This window comes from Neoarius graeffei, chromosome 10, assembly GCF_027579695.1.
Source record: "Neoarius graeffei isolate fNeoGra1 chromosome 10, fNeoGra1.pri, whole genome shotgun sequence".
Lineage (NCBI taxonomy): Eukaryota > Metazoa > Chordata > Actinopteri > Siluriformes > Ariidae > Neoarius > Neoarius graeffei.
Genome location: NC_083578.1, coordinates 23,957,425 through 23,980,123, shown reverse-complemented (window position 1 = coordinate 23,980,123; position 22,699 = coordinate 23,957,425). Strand labels below are relative to the sequence as shown.

Sequence of the window (22,699 nt, the reverse complement as noted above, 5' to 3'; positions counted from 1 at the left end):
TCACAAGGAAAATGTGTTGGCAACTTGTGTCTAAACAGGTGAAAAGTGCTTATGGTTTTGCCAAAAGAGTGATTGATTCAATCAGTGGGTTCAGGCAACTGAGCATTTGGTTCAGACAATAGGGTTTAGTGTTTTAGCAATTGAGAAAAACTGTAGTGAAGAATGCATACATTGTACTCCACAGCATAAATCTGTCTCTTTGAAGCACTTACAAAACTACAATCATCTAATTGCAGAGAATGTTTGAACTGGACGCCATGGAGAGACCCCATGGAGAGACCCCATGAATTCATTTTTGTTGATGAAGCTGGCTTCAATCTCACCAAGAGAAGAAGGAGAGGCAGGAACATAATTGGCCAGCGAGCCATTGTTGAAGTCCCTGGCCAGCCTGGTGGTAATATAACACTGTGCTGCTATAAGCAACCGGGGTGTTCTTCACCATCATGCCACTCTGGGGCCATACTGTATAACACCCAGCACCTTCTCACCTGTCTTGGTGGTCTTAGAGATGTGTTGTCTGCAAATGAACAGCAGGAACATGAGATGATTGAGCGGCCTATTTATGTTATAATTTGGGACAATGTTAGTTTTCACCGCACCGTCCAAGTCAGAGAATGGTTCAATATGAATCAGAATTTCATTAACCTATACTTGCCACCGTACTCTCCCTTCCTCAATGCAATAGAGGAGTTTTTCTCCACTTGGAGATGGAAGGTGTACGAGCGACAAACAGCCCTACACCAGGCTTAATCTTCTTGAGGCCATGGAACTAGCCTGTGATCACATTGGCGAGGAGATGTGTCAGGGCTGGGAACGGCACACTAGGGTTTTTCCCCCCCGTTGCCTGGCAAGGGCAAATATAGCGTGTGATGTGGATGAAGTGCTGTGGCCTGACCCAGCCCAAAAACAGGATGACGCTCAATGAAGCTCAATGATCAATTGTATAACGTCGTTAGAGGGTTTTTTTTTTTTACCTTTTACAGTACATTGTAGGCTATACACTTTCATTTGTATTTGTCAATTTCAGGATGATTAAATGCTAAATCCACTGAGTTGTGAAATCTTTTTTTTCTTTACTTTTGGAGATGCAAAATGCATATGCTATACTTTATTGTGACCAATAAACATTTCTCCATGAGCAACATGCCTTGACCACTGTGTTTTCAGTGTTTTGGTGTAGTGTTTAATGGCTGCTCAGCAGTTTTTCTATTTTGACCGATTCGTGCAAGATCTGACAAGATTGTTCAGTTTTGAGCACATGTAAAACTATTTTGAGGCGATGGTATGGTTTTGCAAAAAGACTCAGAGGTTTTGTGAATGTAGTTTGAGAAAGAGTTGTGTGTTCAGAGTTCTGAGAGCAGCACAGGAGGGAGGAGCCACAGGAGGGAGGAGCCACAGCATGTGTTGTGAAAAACTCTAACGCCGATAGCACGCGCACCTGCTCTTAGCCCCGCCCCTTTCTCGTCACCTGGAGAGCTGTGGGAGGAGTCGGACTCCATCCGGCTAACGGCGGTTCGCTCCCGGCGGAACGGGATGGACTTGATTGTTCTAAATGTTTTCTTCTTCGAAGGAAACATATATTTAATTCTCAACTAAAATTATTGCACATATCCCGAAACTGTTTCCGTTCTATAGCTTTTCTGTGGAATTGCAGGAGTTTCCTGGCTGTAGCCCTGAGGCACAGAGCCGCACGCTGCAGTAAGCTTACTTTACTTTACTTTACTTTCTGGTGCTTTGGTATGTTTTTGTACCTTTTATTTCACAAAAAAATTACAACATGTAAACACACATGTAGTTTATCATGTTTATTCCGACTATTTTGACGGTTCTGTCTCCGCGCGGTTGATGACAGTGGAGTTGCGAAATAAACTGGATAAACCTGAGTGATTTAACAACAGCATAAACAACAACAGCTCTGTCACCAGCGGTAAATATCTCTCTGTTTAGTGTTTATTATTCGGCCTGTTCTATCAGTTTACAGTCTAACACACTGAAATATAAGTTACTTATTTTATAAGATGAAGCCGCTTATACTTTGTCTACTGAGAGAGAGAGAGAGAGAGAGAGAGACCTCTACTGAGAGAGAGAGACTTCTACTGAGAGAGACTTCTACTGAGAGAGACAGACAGAGTGTGTTCCACAGAGAGAGAGAGAGAGAGTTCTACTGAGAAAGACAGTGTGTTCCACAGAGAGAGAGAGAGAGAGACTTCTACTGAGAGAGACTTCTACTGAGAGAGACTTCTACTGAGAGAGACAGACAGTGTGTTCCACAGAGAGAGAGAGAGAGAGAGAGAGAGAGAGAGAGAGTTCTACTGAGAAAGACAGTGTGTTCCACAGAGAGAGAGAGAGAGAGAGAGAGAGACTTCTACTGAGAGAGACAGACAGTGTGTTCCACAGAGAGAGAGAGAGAGAGAGAGTTCTACTGAGAAAGACAGTGTGTTCCAGAGAGAGAGAGAGAGAGACTTCTGCTGAGAGAGACAGAGTGTGTTCCACAGAGAGAGAGAGAGAGAGAGAGAGAGTTCTACTGAGAAAGACAGTGTGTTCCACAGAGAGAGAGAGAGAGAGAGAGAGAGACTTCTACTGAGAGAGACAGACAGTGTGTTCCACAGAGAGAGAGAGAGTTCTACTGAGAAAGACAGTGTGTTCCACAGAGAGAGAGAGAGAGAGAGAGAGAGAGAGACTTCTGCTGAGAGAGACAGACAGAGTGTGTTCCACAGAGAGAGAGAGAGAGAGAGTTCTACTGAGAAAGACAGTGTGTTCCACAGAGAGAGAGAGAGAGAGAGACTTCTACTGAGAGAGACAGACAGTGTGTTCCACAGAGAGAGAGAGAGAGAGAGTTCTACTGAGAAAGACAGTGTGTTCCAGAGAGAGAGAGAGAGAGACTTCTGCTGAGAGAGACAGAGTGTGTTCCACAGAGAGAGAGAGAGAGAGAGAGTTCTACTGAGAAAGACAGTGTGTTCCACAGAGAGAGAGAGAGAGACTTCTACTGAGAGAGACTTCTACTGAGAGAGACTTCTACTGAGAGAGACAGACAGTGTGTTCCACAGAGAGAGAGAGAGAGAGAGAGAGTTCTACTGAGAAAGACAGTGTGTTCCACAGAGAGAGAGAGAGAGAGAGAGAGAGAGACTTCTACTGAGAGAGACAGACAGTGTGTTCCACAGAGAGAGAGAGAGTTCTACTGAGAAAGACAGTGTGTTCCACAGAGAGAGAGAGAGAGAGAGAGAGAGAGAGAGAGAGAGACTTCTGCTGAGAGAGACAGACAGAGTGTGTTCCACAGAGAGAGAGAGAGAGTTCTACTGAGAAAGACAGTGTGTTCCACAGAGAGAGAGAGAGAAAGACTTCTACTGAGAGAGACAGAGTGTGTTCCACAGAGAGAGAGAGAGAGAGAGAGAGAGAGAGAGAGAGAGTTCTACTGAGAGAGACAGTGTGTGTTCCACAGAGAGAGAGAGTTCTACTGAGAGAGGGAGACCTCTTTCTTTTTCTTTTTTCTTTCTTTCTTTAATCTTGATTGTCATTGTACCTGGGATACAACGAAATTGAGAGTGTTCCACAGAGAGAGAGAGAGAGAGAGTGTTCCACAGAGAGAGAGAGAGACAGACAGAGAGTTCTACAGAGAGAGAGAGTGTTCCACAGAGAGAGAGAGAGAGAGAGACAGACAGACCGACAGAGAGTTCTACAGAGAGAGAGAGTGTTTTACAGAGAGAGAGAGAGAGAGAGTTCTACAGAGAGAGTGTTCCACAGAGAGAGAGAGAGAGTTCTACAGAGAGAGAGAGTGTTCCACACACACAGAGAGAGAGAGAGATCTACAGAGAGAGAGAGTGTTCCACACAGAGAGAGAGTTCTACAGAGAGAGAGAGAGAGAGTTCTACAGAGAGAGTGTTCCACAGAGAGAGAGAGAGAGTTCTACAGAGAGAGAGAGTGTTCCACACACACAGAGAGAGAGAGAGATCTACAGAGAGAGAGAGTGTTCCACACAGAGAGAGAGTTCTACAGAGAGAGAGAGAGAGAGTTCTACAGAGAGAGAGAGTTCTACAGAGAGAGAGTTCTACTGAGCGAGAGAGAGAGAGAGAGAGAGAGAGAGAGAGAGAGCACTCTCCTGAGGGACTCCATAGGAAGAAAGATGTAAATTAAAGCCATGACTATATTTTAGTGGTTTAGTCGTAATAATAATAATAATAATCTGAAATGAATCCTTTCTATGGATAATTCAGCAGTGTGGTGAAGTCCACATCCAGGGACACCATTTTTTCCCCACAATATTATTGTCATTTTCTCTTCACAAGACACATTCATTAACAATACAACATTTTGACCAAAGATATACGCGTTATGGGCGTTACGCGCTGGCGCCTCACAGCAAGAAGGTCCTGGGTTCGAGCCCAGTGACCAACGAGGGCCCTTCTATGTGGAATTTGCATGTTCTCCCCGTGTCTGTGTGGGTTTCCTCCGGGTGCTCCGGTTTCCCCCATACTCCAAAGACATGCAGGTTAGGCTAAGGCTACGTTTACATTACGTCGAATCAGCGGATCATCAGATTAACGTTCTTAAAACGATTCGCGTTGACACTAAAACCGTTAGCCGTGCACACAGCAACACCAATACGCGGATACGCTCGGCTCCGCAGGCATCCTGCGCTCCAAATCACTCCGCCCTGAACAGCGAGTGCCCTCTGGAGGGTGCGCACTCCGGCCCTGCGCAGCTCACAGAGCGCGCGAGTGAAGTGAACAAGCCACGATTCGGGACTGAGCCGCTGTGTGTGAGATCCCAGCGCATATCACTTATTACTTGCAAGTGGAAGGATGGCAAGCCTAAAGACAAGCATAACTACACAATGGGCAGTATTTGCATCAGTATTTGCAGTATTTTCATACTTTTATACTCTTTAATGAAAGGTGATACAAGGCGGAAGTCTGCGCCGTTTTTCAGCAGTCGCGTCACATGACCAACGCCAGCGAATCAGGAAGGTGGATGTCACAGTGACGTTGTCCAATGAGACGCCAGCTAGAGCTCAGCACAGCGTATTCGCGTATTCTCAATGTTTACACAGCACCGGAGCTGATACGATCTAGATTGAATACGTGGACGCTGGCGGATTCCCGTTTCCCCGCTTTTTCAGGGGGGTTAATGTAAACGGACAGTGCGTCCGCGAAGAAAACGAGACAGATACGGTCTAGTGTAAACGTAGCCTAATTGGTGACTCTAAATTGACCGTAGGTGTGAATGGTTGTCTGTGTCTATGTGTCAGCCCTGTGATGACCTGGCGACTTGTCCAGGGTGTACCCCGCCTTTCGCCCGTAGTCAGCTGGGATAGGCTCCAGCTTGCCTGCGACCCTGTAGAACAGGATAAAGCAGCTAGAGATAATGAGATGAGATATTTTCTGTCAAATTTATCAAGCTCATGATGTCAAATTTGCATTTAATATCTAGTTTATAATGAATTTCTCATCTACAAAAGTATCCAGATGGGAAAAAAAACCCAAACATGTTCACAATATAATTTCCTAACACTACTGAGGTATGATTCAAAACGGTATGTCAAAATGACAAAAATCTCCATAGTGTCCGTGGGCCCCCCATGTACACGATGCTGAGAAATGTACAATAACTATGAAGGGTCTTTAGTAACAACACAATATGTCTATATGGTACTTGGAACGTCTTGCTGAATTACAAAATGCAGGACAATTAACTCACCTGTAGTGTCCGTAGGCCTCGTTTTATCTCATACAAAGCGTCAATTACATGACGAGCTATAGGCAACTTATTCAAGTAATCAGGAAAAATCATTCATTTTCTTTTTCGTTTCCGTTTGAGAGTACGCAGGGCCGGCTCTAGGTCTTTGGCTGCCCTAGGCGAGATTGAGTTTTGGCAAGAAGTCATTTTTATCTTTTTCATTATTGTTATCATTATTAACATAAAGTGTCACAAAGTAAAATGACCACACAAATTCAATACATATCTCCATATAATGGGCAAAAACTCTTCCGCACCCTGTTCAAAGTGTAGTGCATGGACAATAAACAAGAAATTATTTTTAGTTTCTTTTTTGCTATTAAAAGTTAAGTCATCTCTGAAGAATTAACAAATTAAATGAATAAAAAATTCTACAATTCTAAATTGTGCAAACTTAAGCACCCTGTTAAGACATCAATGGGCTGTATTTTCAAACAAAAGTGCTATTATGGGTACTTTGTTATTGAAGTAACATTACAATGGGACTCGTCTGGTCTTCCTAATGGCAAATTCCTTGATAATATCATCAAATGATATTTCTCTTGAGATCTCTTGGTTGATGCTCATCAGAGCAAGCCCATTCAGACGTTCTTGACTCATTGTTGACCTTAAGTATGTCTTCATCAGTTTTAATTTTGAAAAGCTTCTTTCAGCAGAAGCTACTGTCACAGGTAGTGTAACAGCAGAGGTAAGGAGCGAGCGCGTATTTCTACATCCCCAGCCGCATCAGAGGTGTTGTAAAAAAGGTTTTCAACCTTTCATGGGCCAGGGCGCACTTTTTTCAATGAAAAAATCTCAAGGCACATCACCAATAGAAAATGTTGACTGAAACTAAAACGCTGTTGCCAATATTTACAATATACAGTCATCCTATAATTTTCCACGGTACACTTGGTGATCTCTGACGGCACACTAGTGTTCCGCGGTACTAGAGTTCGGCAGCACAGTGGTTGAAAACACTGTACACCACTGATGCACTTGGTAACATCTCCATTCAATAACTCATCCCTCCTTTTTGGTGGGGTTTTGGTCGCCCTTGGCGCCCCTGGGCACACTAGGTCGCCTATAGCAATCGCCGGCGCTGGTAAAGAGAACACATCTGAGTGCTTGTTTCGTTTCCCTGCAGTCTTGACGCACTGAGATTTCTTGTTTTCAACGCTTTTATTATATTTTCCTCCAGGAAGCTCTTCGCAACATGGTTGCTTGAATGAGCTGCTAAACTGTCATTTTAATGAGAACACAGATCAACAAAGCAACTTTGTTTTATTAAAAAAAAAAACGTGCCAGGCACCATTGGAATATCTTGCTGCGAAACCTGTTCGGTGCATAAAAGACCTTTACTTCAGCCCAGACTGCTCAACGACACTGACAGACTGCTCCAAGTGCAGCCATATTCAAAACAAGCAACAGATCTATGTCAGTTATCTACGTTATGCAAAAACACTCTTTAGCCAACAGCACTTAGGCTAAATGGCCAAAACAGAGAATAGCCGCGGATGCGCACGTGCGCGCCCGAAGACACACTATAGGCAGGGCGAACCACTGTTGAGCGCTTATTGTTTCATGATTAACAACCCCCACCCCACCCCGCTTTTTTTGACAAATCGCACCCTGACTACATGCTTTGCTGTACAATTAAATTAGGCTAAGACATTATAATGCTGACTCGTTTTCAGAATAGTGGAAGTCATAATTTTTCTCCCCCCGTTTCTGCGCCCCTGGATGGACGCAGCGCCCTTAGCATTTGCCTATATTGCCTATGCCACGGGCCGGCTCTGAGAGTACGTCATGCGCGTTCTGGCTGCCGCTTCTCACCAGAGCTTTTTTTTTTAATTATAATTTTATTTTTATTTTCTTTTTCTATTTTCATTTATTTATTTATTTTTTCTGTGTGTTTGTGTAGTTTGATGTTTGTTTGAGTGTTTTTGTCCACCGGTTGTGGTGTAGCTCCAGACCCAGTTTTGGGCGTCGGTTCCCTCCAGGCCTTGGTTCGCCGTGGGTGATGCCTGCGCTCCCAGCTGTGGACTGCAGTGAGCCTGTTGCTTATTTTACATCATGGTTGTCCAGCGCTCTGTGCTTTAGTGCTTGGCGTGATGTTCCGAACGATGTTGCTCGGTGGCGTCGCAGCGGCTGTGCAGGCGGTTTGGGACACACCAGCGCTCTGCGTGGCGGAGCTTCTCTGCTCGCTTTGTGGGTCCATGGCATGGTGTTTGAGCGATGTTGCTGATGGCATCACGGCGGCGGTGCTGGAGATGTGGGACTCGTTTTTGTGCGCCTTTTGGTGGGACTGTGGCTGCTACACCACGGGAATTACATTCTGACCCCTATTTGGTGGACTTTTTACTTTTTACTTTTTAAAATTTTTTTATTGATTATTATTTATTATTATTTTTATTTTTTTTATTTTTTATTTTTTAATTTTTTTCCTTGTCTATAATTGTAAAGCGTCCTTGGGTTTCTTGAAAGGCGCTATATAAATTTAACTTATTATTATTTGTATGTGACACAGAAGCAAATACACAAGGACGTTTTTTCATATTTGGAAAATTTAATTACAGTTCAAAACACCACATGCCGAGAATTCCAATCTCGCTAGAGTTAAAACAAAGTATTGGGATAGTATTGCTTTTAAAAATTGTAGACCTGAGTATTGTTAGTTCAGCAGAACATGAAAAGGATCCTTTATAAGCTAATAAATGCTTTGAAAAAACAATGCAAAATAGTTGGGAGTTATAACTGACTACCTTGTAGTGTCCGTAGCCCCTTTGCAGTATCCATCCATCCATTATCTGTAGCCGCTTTATCCTGTTCTACAGGGTCGCAGGCAAGCTGGAACCTATCCCAGCTGACTATGGGTGAGAGGCGGCAGGGCTCGAAATTCACGGTGGTCCGGATGCCCGAGGCGACTTAATTACCTCCGCCAAGGTTATGTTTTCGGTAGCGTTTGTTTGTTGGTTTGTCTGTTAGCAACATTATGGAAAAAGTTATGAACGGATTGCTCTGAAATTTTTTCCGGAGGTGTGACTGGGCACAAGTAACAATCCATTACATTTTGGTGGTGATCCGGATCACCTTCTGGATCCCGGATTTTTTTAAAGGATTCTTGGCGGAGGTCTGCGCTCTCTGAGTGCTTTTCTAGTTTTTCATTTGGCGGGTAATTCCTGTCACTAGCCAGCCCGGCTGGCTAGTTGAAAATTAAAAATATATATGAAGCAAAGATTCAGACACACCGTCAACTAAAGCTGCCACATATTAAGCACGTGCCGTGTCTGTGTTAATCGATGTGTTTATCGGCTGGACGGAAACTACCGAAGAATTCCGAATCATATTGTGTACGAATCAGGCTGTCGGTTTTTTCACTACTGGGCATGCATATAACGCATCTCGTTGAATATCGTGGTAATCACGTGTAGTATTGGACCAGGTGGGTGGAGCACAGAAGCACGGCAGGCCAGAACTGAGTTCTCAATGAACTATTTATTGCTAGCTTTTCAGCCTTTTATCACTTCCCAGCCGCATGCGCACGTGCACACACGCACGCACACACACATGCGTGTTCTGGTTGGGGAGAGAGAGCTCCCTTTCTCTGCTCTCCTCTCCTTTTAAAGGGCGCGGTCACTGGGGAAGACACACAAACACAGGTTAATCCCCATCAGGTGCAATGATTCCACCACTTACCTTCCCTGACTCTGCCCTCCATTCACAGACCGACGCTTGGCCACGCCCCCGCTGCCACATCACGTTATCAAATTCAATAGATGTGGCCACATTATCGCCCATTTAAACACGTGTTTTTGTTGTTGTTTACATCTACATCTGCCAAAGCTACGTTGTGACGTGGAATTTTCTGAAAGGTGTACAGAAACCGCCAGAGACGGGGACAAAGCGACCTCGGTCTGAAGAGGAGAAACGACAAAGGACTTATAAGCAAACGTGGGAGCAGGGTAGGCCTTGGCTGCGATATGATTTTTATGGAATAATTAATTTTTTTCAAGTTGATTCCTAGTCAATATGAAGCTCCTAATGCTTTCTCTCTCATAAATGGTTAAATACAGAAAGCATGTTGGACATATTTTGGGTGCTACAGTCATGATAGTAAGTATATATATTTTTCAGTACTCGTACACCAAGTTGCCAAGTTTTCCAATATATTATTATTTGTTGATATTATATTATGGTGCTCTGTGTTGTTCTCATTTATGTATTTAACAACAGTATCAAAATACTCGGGTCTTGAAATAAATGCACATTAGTCATGAACAATGGGAACGACTCTCTTTTGCGTTATTTTTGACAGAAGTAAAATTCATCCATGAACAAATTTTGGCAAGTTGATTTTCTGTTTGGTGAGTTACTTTGGAAGGTAACTAGTCCGGCTGGCTGGTGAAAAAAAAAAAAGAATTTCGAGCCCCGGGCGGGGTACACCCTGGACAAGTCGCCAGGTTATCGTAGGGCTGACACACAGTGCGTTTACATGCACGTAGAGAAAATCGAATTTCTGCCGTCGCTCGACTGAAATCGAAGTTCGAAATGCCATGGAAACACCTTAGCTCGGCTGAAATCGAACCGAACTTGAGTTCTCGCAATCGAGCTACACGACCTAGATTATGCGATTTTAGCCGAGCTACTTAGTGCATGTATATCCTATCGAGGTACGTAGTCGAGCTACTTACTTCAGCACTGCCCCTTCCGGAAGTGACGAGTGATGAGACCACAAGCGGGAAACACAACAGCCTCGGTCGGCATGACAGCGAATCATGACAACGGCATGAATCTTTTCTTTTTGTGGCATTGTTTGCACTGTTAAAATTTAGCTCACTTACTGTATCACCAAATACATCTGTACAGCTGTTGCATAGCTGTGAATTGTGTACATAAACAAGTCACTGTATTTTTGTGTGTGTGTGTGTGTGTGTGTGTGTGTGTGTGTATATATCTCCCCATGGGTGGCACGGTGGTGTAGTGGTTAGCGCTGTCGCCTCACAGCAAGAAGGTCCTGGGTTCGAGCCCCGGGGCCGGTGAGGTCCTTTCTGTGCGGAGTTTGCATGTTCTCCCCGTGTCTGCGTGGGTTTCCTCCGGGTGCTCCGGTTTCCCCCACAGTCCAAAGACATGCAGGTTAGGTTAACTGGTGACTCTAAATTGAGCGTAGGTGTGAATGTGAGTGTGAATGGTTGTCTGTGTTTATGTGTCAGCCCTGTGATGACCTGGCGACTTGTCCAGGGTGTACCCCGCCTTTCACCCGTAGTCAGCTGGGATAGGCTCCAGCTTGCCTGCGACCCTGTAGAACAGGATAAAGTGGCTAGAGATGATGAGATGAGATGTTATATACACACCTTTCTATTTTCCCACTTTACAATTTCTTTTTCAGGTAAAAGCAATATTTCCATCTGTAATAATGTTCATGTATGGTTCCCAAAGCTGAATAAAGTCCTTCTGCTTGCCCTTAATGATACAAGTTAGGCCAATTTATGCTGACAACCCAGTCCTCGCAGATGGTGTCGCAGACAGCGTCTGCGTAGCCCCCCCACCTTTGCAGACGCTCTGCGCGCACCTCCCAAAACTTGTGACCACCGCAGAAGCCTCGCAGACAGCGTCGCAGACAAGAGGGCTCTGATTGGTCCACTCCTACATCCGCTGTACACGCACTTCCGCTTCCCTACTTTCCCGGTTTGGTTTGTTTTCACGACCGCCATTTTTAAAAACACAAGCGAAGATGGAGCAGCACGAAGAGCGGTTGATCGAGGAAGTGAGGAAGTACGTACATCTATACGACTCCAGTTCTAGTCATTATAAGTAACCGGAGGATAAACACTCCACTAACCACACCCACCAACTACTCCTAGCGACTTCGCGCCCCCTTGCGCTGTGACGGCGAATAACATCGCGCACGCCTATTACTCCCCGCTCAACGATAAATCACAACTGTCTGCGAAAAGCTATCTGCGAAAGCCTTGTCGCAAGAGCATGCAGAGGCCATTAGTCTCTCCAGCCCGATACAGGCAGATAACTCCTTTATCCACGTTCCCATTGATGGTGTGTCCATACTCTTCCAGCGTAGTGCAGTAACTCTCCTGGCTCAAAGAAGTCCAAAGTCCAGAAGTTTAGTTTGTTTCCAGGTTTATACAAAGGCTTTTGGATCTATTCCAAGCATACAGAGTTTAGCATTTAAAGGGACGTTGGTGTTCAACATCTCTGACAAACATTTTACAACATCCTTCCAGAAGTTGTGGATTTTTGGACAATCCCCCAGACAGTGAAAGAGAGTACCTTTCTCATCCAAACATTTAGTGCACAAATCTGGAGTATTAGCAGGCATATGATGTAACTTGACAGGAGTTATGTACATTCTGATTAACCACTTATATTGGAATAATTTGAATCTTGTATTTATGGTCTGTTTTTGTGCTTTCAAACAAGCATCATTTCAGTCCAACTCATCAGTGTTTTCTTTTATATCCCTTTTCCAGGCGTTCAGTTTATCAAGTGTTGTTTCAGTGCTATATGCAATCAATAGGCCTAAGTTATAATATTTAAATATATGACCCTTCCCTTTTAAATTTACAAGTGTTATTTCCTCAAGTTTTGATAAAGGTGGTATATGCAGTTGTGGTCAGAAGTTTACGTACAGCAGCATGAATGTCATGGCAATATTTGGGCTTTCAGTAATTTCTTTGAACTGTTCTTTTTCTGTGGCAGAATGTACAGCATACATCTTTTTTTTTTTAAAGATATTTTTTGGGCTTTTTTCACTTCCACCGGATAGGACAGTGCAGAGACAGGAAACGAGCGGGAGAGAGAGACAGGGAGGGATCGGGAAACAACCTCGGGTCGGAATCGAACCCGGGTCCCCGGATCCACGGCACGGCGCCCCATCCACCTGAGCCACAACGCCCCCACAGCATGCATCTTTAATTAAAAAAAAAAAAAAACACTAGTATTTGGTGCACAAGCTTTAATTTTCTTTGGGTTTTCTGAAATCAATACAGGGTCAAAATTATACATACAGGGTCAGAAATATACATACAGCACACCTAATATTTGGATAAAATGTCTCTTTGCAAGATTCACCTTGATCAAACATTTTTCTTTACCATGAACAAGCTTCTGGCAGAATTCTGGTTGGATATTTCATGACTCTTCATGGTAGAATTGGTAGAGTTCAATTAAATTTGTTTTTGCTTTGTTTCATGGCATGGGCTTGACTTATAAGCACGGTCCATATATTTTCAATAGGGTTGAAGTCAGGACTTGTTTTAAGCTTGATGTTAGCCTGCTTTATCCTCCACAACCGGTTCTGATGCGTGTTTGAAAGAAAGAAACCTTTATTTGTCACATGCACACTTCAAGCACAGTGAGATTCATCCTCTGTATTTAACCCATCTGAAGCAGTGAACACACACACATACACACACACACACCCAGAGCAGTGGGCAGCCACACTACAGTGCCCAGGGAACAACAGGGGTCAGGTACCTTGCTCAAGGGCACTTCAGCTCATGTTAACCTAACTGCATGTCTTTGAACTGTGGGGGAAACCAGAGCACCCGGAGGAAACCCACGCAGACACAGGGAGAACATGCAAACTCCACACAGAAAGGCCACCGCCGGTGGCTGGGCTCGAACCCAGAACCTTCTTGCCATGAGGCGACAGTGCGAACCACTACACCACCGTGCCGCCCAATGTTTGGGTTCATTGTCCTGTTGTAACTCCCAAGTCCTAAGGCATGTTCAAGTTTCTGATGGTTTATGCTGAAGAATTCTGAGGTAGTCCTCCTTCATTATTCCATCCACTTTGTGCAATGAACCAGTTCTACTGGCAGCAAAACAGCCCCAGAGCATGATGATCCTACTGTACATGGTGTCCTTCTGTACATGGTGGTCATTGTGGCCAAACAACTCAATCTTTGTCTCATCTGACCATACAGCTTTCCTCCAGAAGGCTTTTTCTTTGTCCATGTGGTCAGCATCAAACTTTAGTTAAGCTTGAAGGTGTCAATTTTGGAGCAGGGGGTTATTTCTTGGATAGCAGCCTCTTAGTCCTTGATGATTTGAACTGTAGACCGTGATCCATCAGCTTCCAGTTCATGGCAGGGCTGTGCCATGGTGGTTCCCAGGTTGTTCCTGACCATTCCAAACCAATTATTAAGTTATTGTGACGACACTTCACAATAACTTGCATACAATTGTTTGAACTGATCTTGGAATTAGCAGTTGTTTAGAAATGGCTCCAAGAGACATTCCGGAGTTGTGTATATCTGCGATCCTCTTTCTCAGATCTGCACTGAGCTCCTTGGACTTTCCCATTTTACTGTGTGTTGGTCAATCCAATGAGTGCTGTAAACAAACCCTTTTTCTGAAGGCACAGAGAAGCTACCAGCTGTAGTCAATCATGATCACTAACAGGAAGTTAAGAGACCTCAGCCTTGGCAAGATAAGAGACATTTTGGAAGTATCAGACCATCTGAATTAATAATCTAATTGAGCGGATGTAAATTTTTGACCTTGTGTGTATAATTTTGACTGTGTGCTGATTTCAGAAAACCCAAAGAAAATTAAAACTTGTGCACCAAATTCTAGTGGGTTTTTTTTTTAATTAAAGATGTATGCTGTACATTCTGCCACAGAAAAAGAACAGTTCAAAGAAATTACTGAAAGCCCAAATATTGCCATGACATTCATATCCAAGATGACATTCATGCCACTGTATGTAAATTTCTGACCACAACTGTACATTATCTGTTTACATTTTGATGACGTCGTTTTTCATCTGTAAGTATTTAAAGAAATGTTTTTTAGGGATTTGATATCTTTGACATAATTGGTCGAAATTAAGCAAAATTCCATCTTTATAAAGATCCATAATTTTTTGAATGCTTTTTCGATTCTTTGACCTAAAGCTTCCATCCTTTGTACCAGGTATAAACTGTTCTCATTATCTCTAGCCGCTTTATCCTGTTCTACAGGGTCGCAGGCAAGCTGGAGCCTATCCCAGCTGACTACGGGCGAAAGGCGGGGTACACCCTGGACAAGTCGCCAGGTCATCACAGGGCTGACACATAGACACAGACAACCATTCACACCTACGGTCAATTTAGAGTCACCAGTTAACCTAACCTGCATGTCTTTGGACTGTGGGGGAAACCGGAGCACCCGGAGGAAACCCACGCGGACACGGGGAGAACATGCAAACTCCGCACAGAAAGGCCCTCGCTGGCCCCGGGGCTCGAACCCAGGACCTTCTTGCTGTGAGGCGACAGCGCTAACCACTACACCACCGTGCCACCCATGGTATAAACTGTTGATTACCCCAAATAGGAGTAAAGCGAGACAATATCGACAAGTCGCCTATGTGTTTGTGTGCATCCAGGGACACCATTAGGAATTTTTGAGGTGTCCCACCTTGTACAGTTTTTCCTGTGTCACTGTCTACTCATATACCATGCATCCATCTCTCTCTCTCTCTCTCTCTCTCTCTCTCTCTCTCTCTCTGTCAGTCTCAGGTATCAACTGGAATGTCATGTGGCGTGTCCTGTCGGCTCTTGTGTTCCTCATGACGTCGCTCTCATCAGGGAGGTGAAGGAGGGTGCCTGTAGATATGTACCGGTAGCTGTCTTCCACTGCTTCATACAGAGTCATAGCTACAGTTCTATCATTTCCGGCGCCTTGTCATGATGCTGCTCACACTCGGGCTTACACTGATCTTCTGTACCACACTCGTTCACACACAAAGCCTGGAGCTATTCAACTTCACTAAGGAAGACGCGCTCACCTGCAGCCAGGTATGGTCCTGTTTAAATTGTTTTCTTCTTAAATTCTTAAAATTAGATTCGCAAGTCCATACACAAATCAAGAAATGAATTGTAAATCATTCATAAATGTCCTATATTGCTATTTGGAATAATATTTGCATTTCACTATTTATTTGTTTATAGAAATATAATTCTGTGAAAATATTTTGTTTATTCGTATTTAATCTAATCTAATTTTGTAAAAATGTTTGCTCGCCTTTAATACTGTTTATAAATTTAGTTCACATTTATTATCCATCTATTACACTGAATTAGTCAAGATTTTTTTTTATAAATAGGTAACAAGTATAGTAAGTCTAGTTGTTATTATTATTGCATCACGTCATCATCAACAATAATAATAATGCTAATACTAATGCTCATACTACTATTAATAATAATAATAATAATAATAATAATAATAACCAATAAAAATAAACATTAAACATGAAATAACGAAAAAGTGCTTGTTTATCATAAATTTATATGCATGTAAAAAGTAATTAACATCCACTGATCAGGGTCAACTTTCCCATTGAGACTCAGTACTGTAAAAAATAAAAATAAAAAAAGCAAAAGAAGAAAATGACAATGATTAATTTTTTTTAATCATTTATTTGTTCATTTTTTAGGTTAATCCATTAGAGCGTAACCTTGCAGTCATGTAATGTAATCACTGCCCTGATATGTTGATTCAGAATCAAAATGACACACATTTCCAGCATGCCAAGACAGCACAAAGGCAAAATATATTTGCATCCATGTGTTTACTTTAAAATAAAATGCAATACAATAAAAACCTCTGAAATGACAGTGCAGTTAAACGTAACGCTTCTGTGTTTTTCTATCATGAAATTTTGCGTACTCTAAATTCATGGTATGTAAAATTCAGTGGTGTTTTTGATTTTATTGATCTGTACATTCACCCAGTCAAACAGGTTTCACTCAGCAACAAGACTATTCACTTCTGTTTTATAGTTTATGCCTATTTGGTTTTTAGATGTCTATCGTCCTGGATTGTACTGGAATTGTGCACACATTTAAATATTTCAGGTTTTGTTCTAGATTTAGTTTTAGATTTCGTTGGAACGACATACCATGTTTGTTTGGCTTAAAGACCAGGTATGCAGATCTCTTCAGATGATAAAAAAAATGGTCCATGTTTGAGAGAGTGCATGCTTCTTCACCCAAAAAGCCACTCCTCGTTGTTCAGCCATTGTTGTTTGTGCTTGTGTGCGCGCAAACGTACCGTAATCACATGCAAAGCATCTCGGAAATAATAGCAAAACATTTTCATGTACATGATAGAAACTAGTGTTGTTCCCACTTTACATAAACAGGCCAAAACAAGAATACGGAGTTGATCACGCTGTCTATGAAAGGGGTATTTGTACTGTATTAAAACAGAAATAAACACAGTATGGCCACATTTCATAACGTGTAACCTGTTTGTAGCAGTAACACGTGTTTTGCTTGAAGAGCTCCTTTCTTGAAAATTGACAATGCAAATTAATTTTTTTTTTGAACTTCAGTCTCCTGTGGGGGGGGGAAGATTTTAGGGTTTATTTAGTACTGAAAAGAAAGACCATTGAATATAAATTTGTTGCTATGCTTTTTTTGTCTGAATCTGTCATCTGTCATTAGCAGCAGAAGTGCAGTCTTGCATACAGTAAGGATTATTCCAGTATGACCAGTATTATAATAGTGGTGCTAGGTTTCATTTAATACTAGCATTTTGTGTGAACGTTTTGTTTTTCATTACTGTATACCTACTTTTGCAGCCCCCTGTATACATACAGGTAACTGTTTCAAGCTTGTTTATTTGAATGGTAATGCTAATGACGGATATAAGAGCATGTTTACACCACCACTGCTGCAGTACAGCATCATAGGGGGACGTCATGGCTCAGGTGGCTAAGGCGCCATACCATAAATCCGGGGACCCGGGTTCGATTCCGACCCGAGGTCATTTCCCGATCCCTTCCCGCCTCTCTTTCCCGCTCATTTCCTGTCCTGTCTCTACACTGTCCTATCAATAAAGGTGAAAAAAGCCCAAAAAAAATATTTAAAAAAAAAAGTACAGCATCATAGTCCATTTCTGTTGTAACTGTAGATAATGGCAATATTATCATACAGATTTTTGAGGTGATACACTGATGTAGACATGATAGAGATCTGTTCGGATGAATAGCATGCTATAGATGCACAATGGTGTAACATGGGGGAAAAAAAAAAATTCAGGTTTTGATTTTATGTACTGAAATAACTATTAGGCACAATTTTTACAATATCTGTATAAATTAGTTGTTTTTACCCATTTTAACCTTGAAATCAGCATTTTAATGATTACCCATAATGCATTGTTTATCGTGCTAAAACAAGCAAAAACGTCATAAGACAGTGGAAATACTACCTTTACTACCTTCACGTGGCATCTTTCTCGATCGTACGTGCCTAGAAGCGTACCTTCTAGAACATTCCTGGGTGGTCACGGACCGTCACGTAGCCTAGTTCGGTTGTGAAACTCGCTAGGATGGAGTATTTTCGCGAGTTTAGTGGCAAACTTTTGCGCCGCAATTTCTGTATTCTCGAAATTTGTAACCTGAAACCCGACAAGAAATGTTTCATAATGTTTGGGGTTTTGAAAAATGCTTCTAGCAAGTTTATTTCACTGTGTTTTTCCATGAAACTTGGCATAAATCATCCTCAAGTGATGAGCGTGACATTATTTTGGTATGGGTCACGGAGTTAGTTGGAAGCGGGAGAAATGAGTTTCGCAACTACAGCAGCACTTCTCACCATAGATGGCTGGCGTGTTTCACAGCGTTTGGGATTTACTAAATCGACTAAATCTCTAGATCTACTGAAGCTACGAGGATATAAATCACCAGGATTCTAATTTACTGGGTCAGAAGTATTATATATTTTTTTGAAAGGTTTATTCGCGCTACAAGTCCATGAAAGTTGGAATTGTTCGTGAAGGGGTTAGTTAGATTTTGGTAGCGTGACGCACACAACAAGCAAAAGAAAAAACAAATTTTCTTCCGAATTTCCTTGCTTTATCAAAATTATTTTTTGATACATTAAAAGACTGTGTGTTTATAATATTTTAGCTTTTTTTTTTTTTAATTATAGAGAATATTTGATCAAAACTTTCAAAACAGCATTCAAAGTGATTTTTCACGGGTGCACATGTTACGCGTGACGTCCATAATGACGTTAAATTTTAAAGGGATAGTTCGGGATTTTTGACATGAATCTGTATGGCATCCCCATCAATAGTGTCGTGCAAACACACTGACTTACCCCCGACAGCATCCTGTGAGTCCAGTTCTTATCCAGTTTTGGTCCAGACGAAAGTAGTCTGGCAAGTTTGTTGGGGTCACGAAAGTAAAACGTTTTTCGTCTCAAAACAGTACGTGTTCAAAAGAGTGATATATTTGCATCACAAAACCGTTGCCAAATAAAAAGTCAGACCTCGAAATCGCTTGGCACTATTTTCTCTCCCTTCTTATCACTGCGCGCTGCCGGCTTCATCCAGCTGCGGCTCCAGCTTCAAGGATAAGCTGGAGCCGCATAAGTAGGAGTCCCGGCGGGTGGTTTGTATTCGATTCGTTTATATCCCGACCTTGTTAGCTGTCAGATTTATGTTCATGGACCCGGTAAGCTGGTAAATAATATTTATTGGTTTTTTTTTTCTTTACCAAATTCTAACAGAAAACGAGAGCGCCCGAAAGGGAAAGCTGAGCCGAGCCGCCTCATGGCTGTAATGCAAATTGCTTTCCCCCTCAGTATACAAGTGCGCTTCCATGGGAAAAAGAAACTACCACTGCTGCCTATGTAGTGCCCTATTTATACAAATAGGAGTCATTCAGGATTCAGCCATGTTTTTGCTCCGTGTCATGGCTGAATCCTGAATGACTCCTATTTGTATAAATAATTTGCATTACAGCCGTGAGGCGGCTCGGCTCAGCTTTCCCTTTCGGGCGCTCTCGTTTTCTGTTAGAATTTGGTAAAGAAAAAAAAAAAAAAAAAATATTATTTACGGCGGCACGGTGGTGTAGTGGTTAGCGCTGTCGCCTCACAGCAAGAAGGTCCTGGGTTCGAGCCCCGGGGCCGGCGAGGGCCTTTCTGTGTGGAGTTTGCATGTTCTCCCCGTGTCCGCGTGGGTTTCCTCCGGGTGCTCCGGTTTCCCCCACAGTCCAAAGACATGCAGGTTAGGTTAACTGGTGACCCTAAATTGACCGTAGGTGTGAATGTGAGTGTGAATGGTTGTCTGTGTCTATGTGTCAGCCCTGTGATGACCTGGCGACTTGTCCAGGGTGTACCCCGCCTTTCGCCCGTAGTCAGCTGGGATAGGCTCCAGCTTGCCTGCGACCCTGTAGAACAGGATAAAGCGGCTAGAGATAATGAGAATGAAATATTATTTACCAGCTTACCGGGTCCATGAACATAAATCTGACAGCTAACAAGGTCGGGATATAAACGAATCGAATACAAACCACCCGCCGGGACTCCTACTTATGCGGCTCCAGTTTATCCTTGAAGCTGGAGCCGCAGCTGGATGAAGCCGGCAGCGCGCAGTGATAAGAAGGGAGAGAAAATAGTGCCAAGCGATTTCGAGGTCTGACTTTTTATTTGGCAACGGTTTTGTGATGCAAATATATCACTCTTTTGAACACGTACTGTTTTGAGACGAAAAACGTTTTACTTTCGTGACCCCAACAAACTTGCCGGACTACTTTCGTCTGGACCAAAACTGGACAAGAACTGGACTCACAGGATGCTGTCAGGGGTAAGGTCAGTGTGTTTGCACGACACTATTGATGGGGATGCCATACAGATTCATGTCAAAAATCCCGAACTATCCCTTTAAGAACTAAAATTCTGTTAAAAATTCTAGATTTGTGCTATCATTCTGGGGTTTTGCTGAATAATACTTTAGGGAGTTCTCTTACAATGCTGAAAATTCAATGAGTTTTGGTGAAATTCTAGAAAAGTTATTTATATTTTAACGCGCCTGATAGCGATTGTGCTCACACAGCGTGCTACTCATATAGGCATTTCAGTTGTACATGATTCTTCCTTTTTTCCCCCAATAATATGAATCACAGCAACGTCTTTACTTTCTACCGCCATATCTTTATCTCTTCATCTGAACTGCTGGATGGTCAAATGCTTTTAAATCCAACTAGGTGTCTAAATGTCATATTTGATCCTGCACTACCACATTGTTTTACAAAGTAGTTACTGCTGCGATTGTAGGAACAATAACGACAAGAAAAATAATAAAGCGAAGCTGATATTTTGCTTATTCTGAACTGAATGAAAGTTAGTAGCCTTATTTACTGCTTGGATAAAATATATGGTATCCCAGCAATTACCAATAAAAGGTGTAATTTAGCTAGAATATTCATGCATAGCTTACATGGGGATTTCTATAACAGCGAAATTTTAAGTTGTATACAATGTGAGTCTTCATTATAATGTTCTCTTGTGTAAAAACAATTATCTGGAGAAATTTCTCATTAAGTGGAATTTTACAGCAGACAGGTACACAGTTATGCGCTACTGAATAAGGATACACAAGATGAAGTCGTGCTTTTTACTTATTCATGAGCCCAGCGGACCCTGACACCCAATGCTAAGGCTCCTGTGTGGCGTAGCTATGGTGACGGTGATGGATCACCATCTGGAAGACGAGGTGTGTTGACAGAATAGCAGCAGTTCGATTTGAGAGTCTCTGTAGTGACTTACTTTCTGTTGTGTCAGAAAAGTCACATGATTTCAAGATGGCACAGTTAATTATAAAGTGCTGCCTGTACGGTGGTTGATGTGAAAAATCCAAGGCCTGGTGTTGGAAGGATATCTGCTGTCTTATAACATACTTCCCTTATTTTTTTCCCCATAGTTCCTTTTTTTTTTCTTGTGGTCTGTTTGGGTCAGATTGACAGCTTAATTACTTACTAAATGTAAAACAGTAAAATTATTCCATAAAACTTCACATGATTTTTTTTAAAAACAGTTTTTAAAGTCATATTTATGTTACAAACCCCATTTCCAGAAAAGTTGGGATATTTTCCAAAATGCAATAAAAACGAAAATCTGTGATTTGTTCATTCACGTGAACCTTAATTTAACTGACAGAAGTACAGAGAAAAGATTTTCAATAGTTTTACTGACCAACTTAATTGTCTCATTCATCTCATTATCTCTAGCCGCTTTATCCTGTTCTACAGGGTCGCAGGCAAGCTGGAGCCTATCCCAGCTGACTATGGGCGAAAGGCGGGGTACACCCTGGACAAGTCGCCAGGTCATCACAGGGTTGACACGTAGACACAGACAACCATTCACACTCACATTCACACCTACGGTCAATTTAGAGTCACCAGTTAACCTAACCTGCATGTCTTTGGACTGTGGGGGAAACCGGAGCACCCGGAGGAAACCCACGCGGACACGGGGAGAACATGCAAACTCCGCACAGAAAGGCCCTCGCTGGCCACGGGGCTCGAACCCGGACCTTCTTGCTGTGAGGTGACAGCGCTAACCACTACACCACCGTGCCGCTCCCAACTTAATTGTGTTTTGTAAATATGAATGAAGTTAGAATTTGATGCCTGCAACACACTCAGAAAAAGTTGGGACAGAGGTGTTATTACTATTGTGTTACATCACCGTTACTTTAACACTTTTTGATCATTTAGGAACTCGGGATACTATAAGGCCCAATTCTAATTTCTACCCCTCCCCCTTCCCCTCCCCCTTCCCCTTGGCCCTTCCCCTTGAAACTGAGCTACAAGGGATAGGGCTTGAAATTCAACCCTTACGTATTGGGATAGCCCTTCAACGATCGCATACGTCATCGCGTACCTCCGTCAGCGTTTACGTTAGCAAAACGCGACCAAATGCGTCATTGGCTGCGACCAGCCGCTACAGTCAGAGCCAGAGGCAGAACCAGAAATCTCTGTTGGCAGGGTGTGATTTGTTAACTAACACCACTGAATGGGATATCTTTGGCGCTTCGTGCACCACATCCGACAGAATGAGGTGTCAGAACACTCATGTAAACAATAAAAGCGAGAATAACAGAACAAAACGTACGCAGTCAAGCAAACGAAAACAATACTCACTCCCAAAGCTTTTTAGCAGCAGCTTGGATTTCAGAAATCGCTGCT

The 22,699-nt window shown here is 42.6% G+C and overlaps 1 protein-coding gene across 4 annotated transcripts in view; it reads left to right on the top strand.

Moving 5' to 3' along the window:
- The first annotated feature begins 1,488 nt into the window (after positions 1 to 1,488).
- The window catches only part of wu:fl23c11 (interleukin-17 receptor C), a 62,295-nt gene continuing 41,084 nt past the window's right edge, over positions 1,489 to 22,699 (top strand). For 3 of the 4 annotated variants that reach the window (XM_060931587.1, XM_060931586.1, XM_060931584.1), the window contains exons 1-2: positions 1,489 to 1,698; positions 15,228 to 15,512. In XM_060931587.1, coding sequence (XP_060787570.1) covers positions 15,402 to 15,512 — 111 coding nt within the window. In that variant the 5' untranslated portion in view covers positions 1,489 to 1,698; positions 15,228 to 15,401. Of the gene's footprint in view, positions 1,699 to 1,749; positions 1,928 to 15,227; positions 15,513 to 22,699 lie in introns of those variants that run through there. The other variant, XM_060931585.1, reaches the window with a different exon arrangement.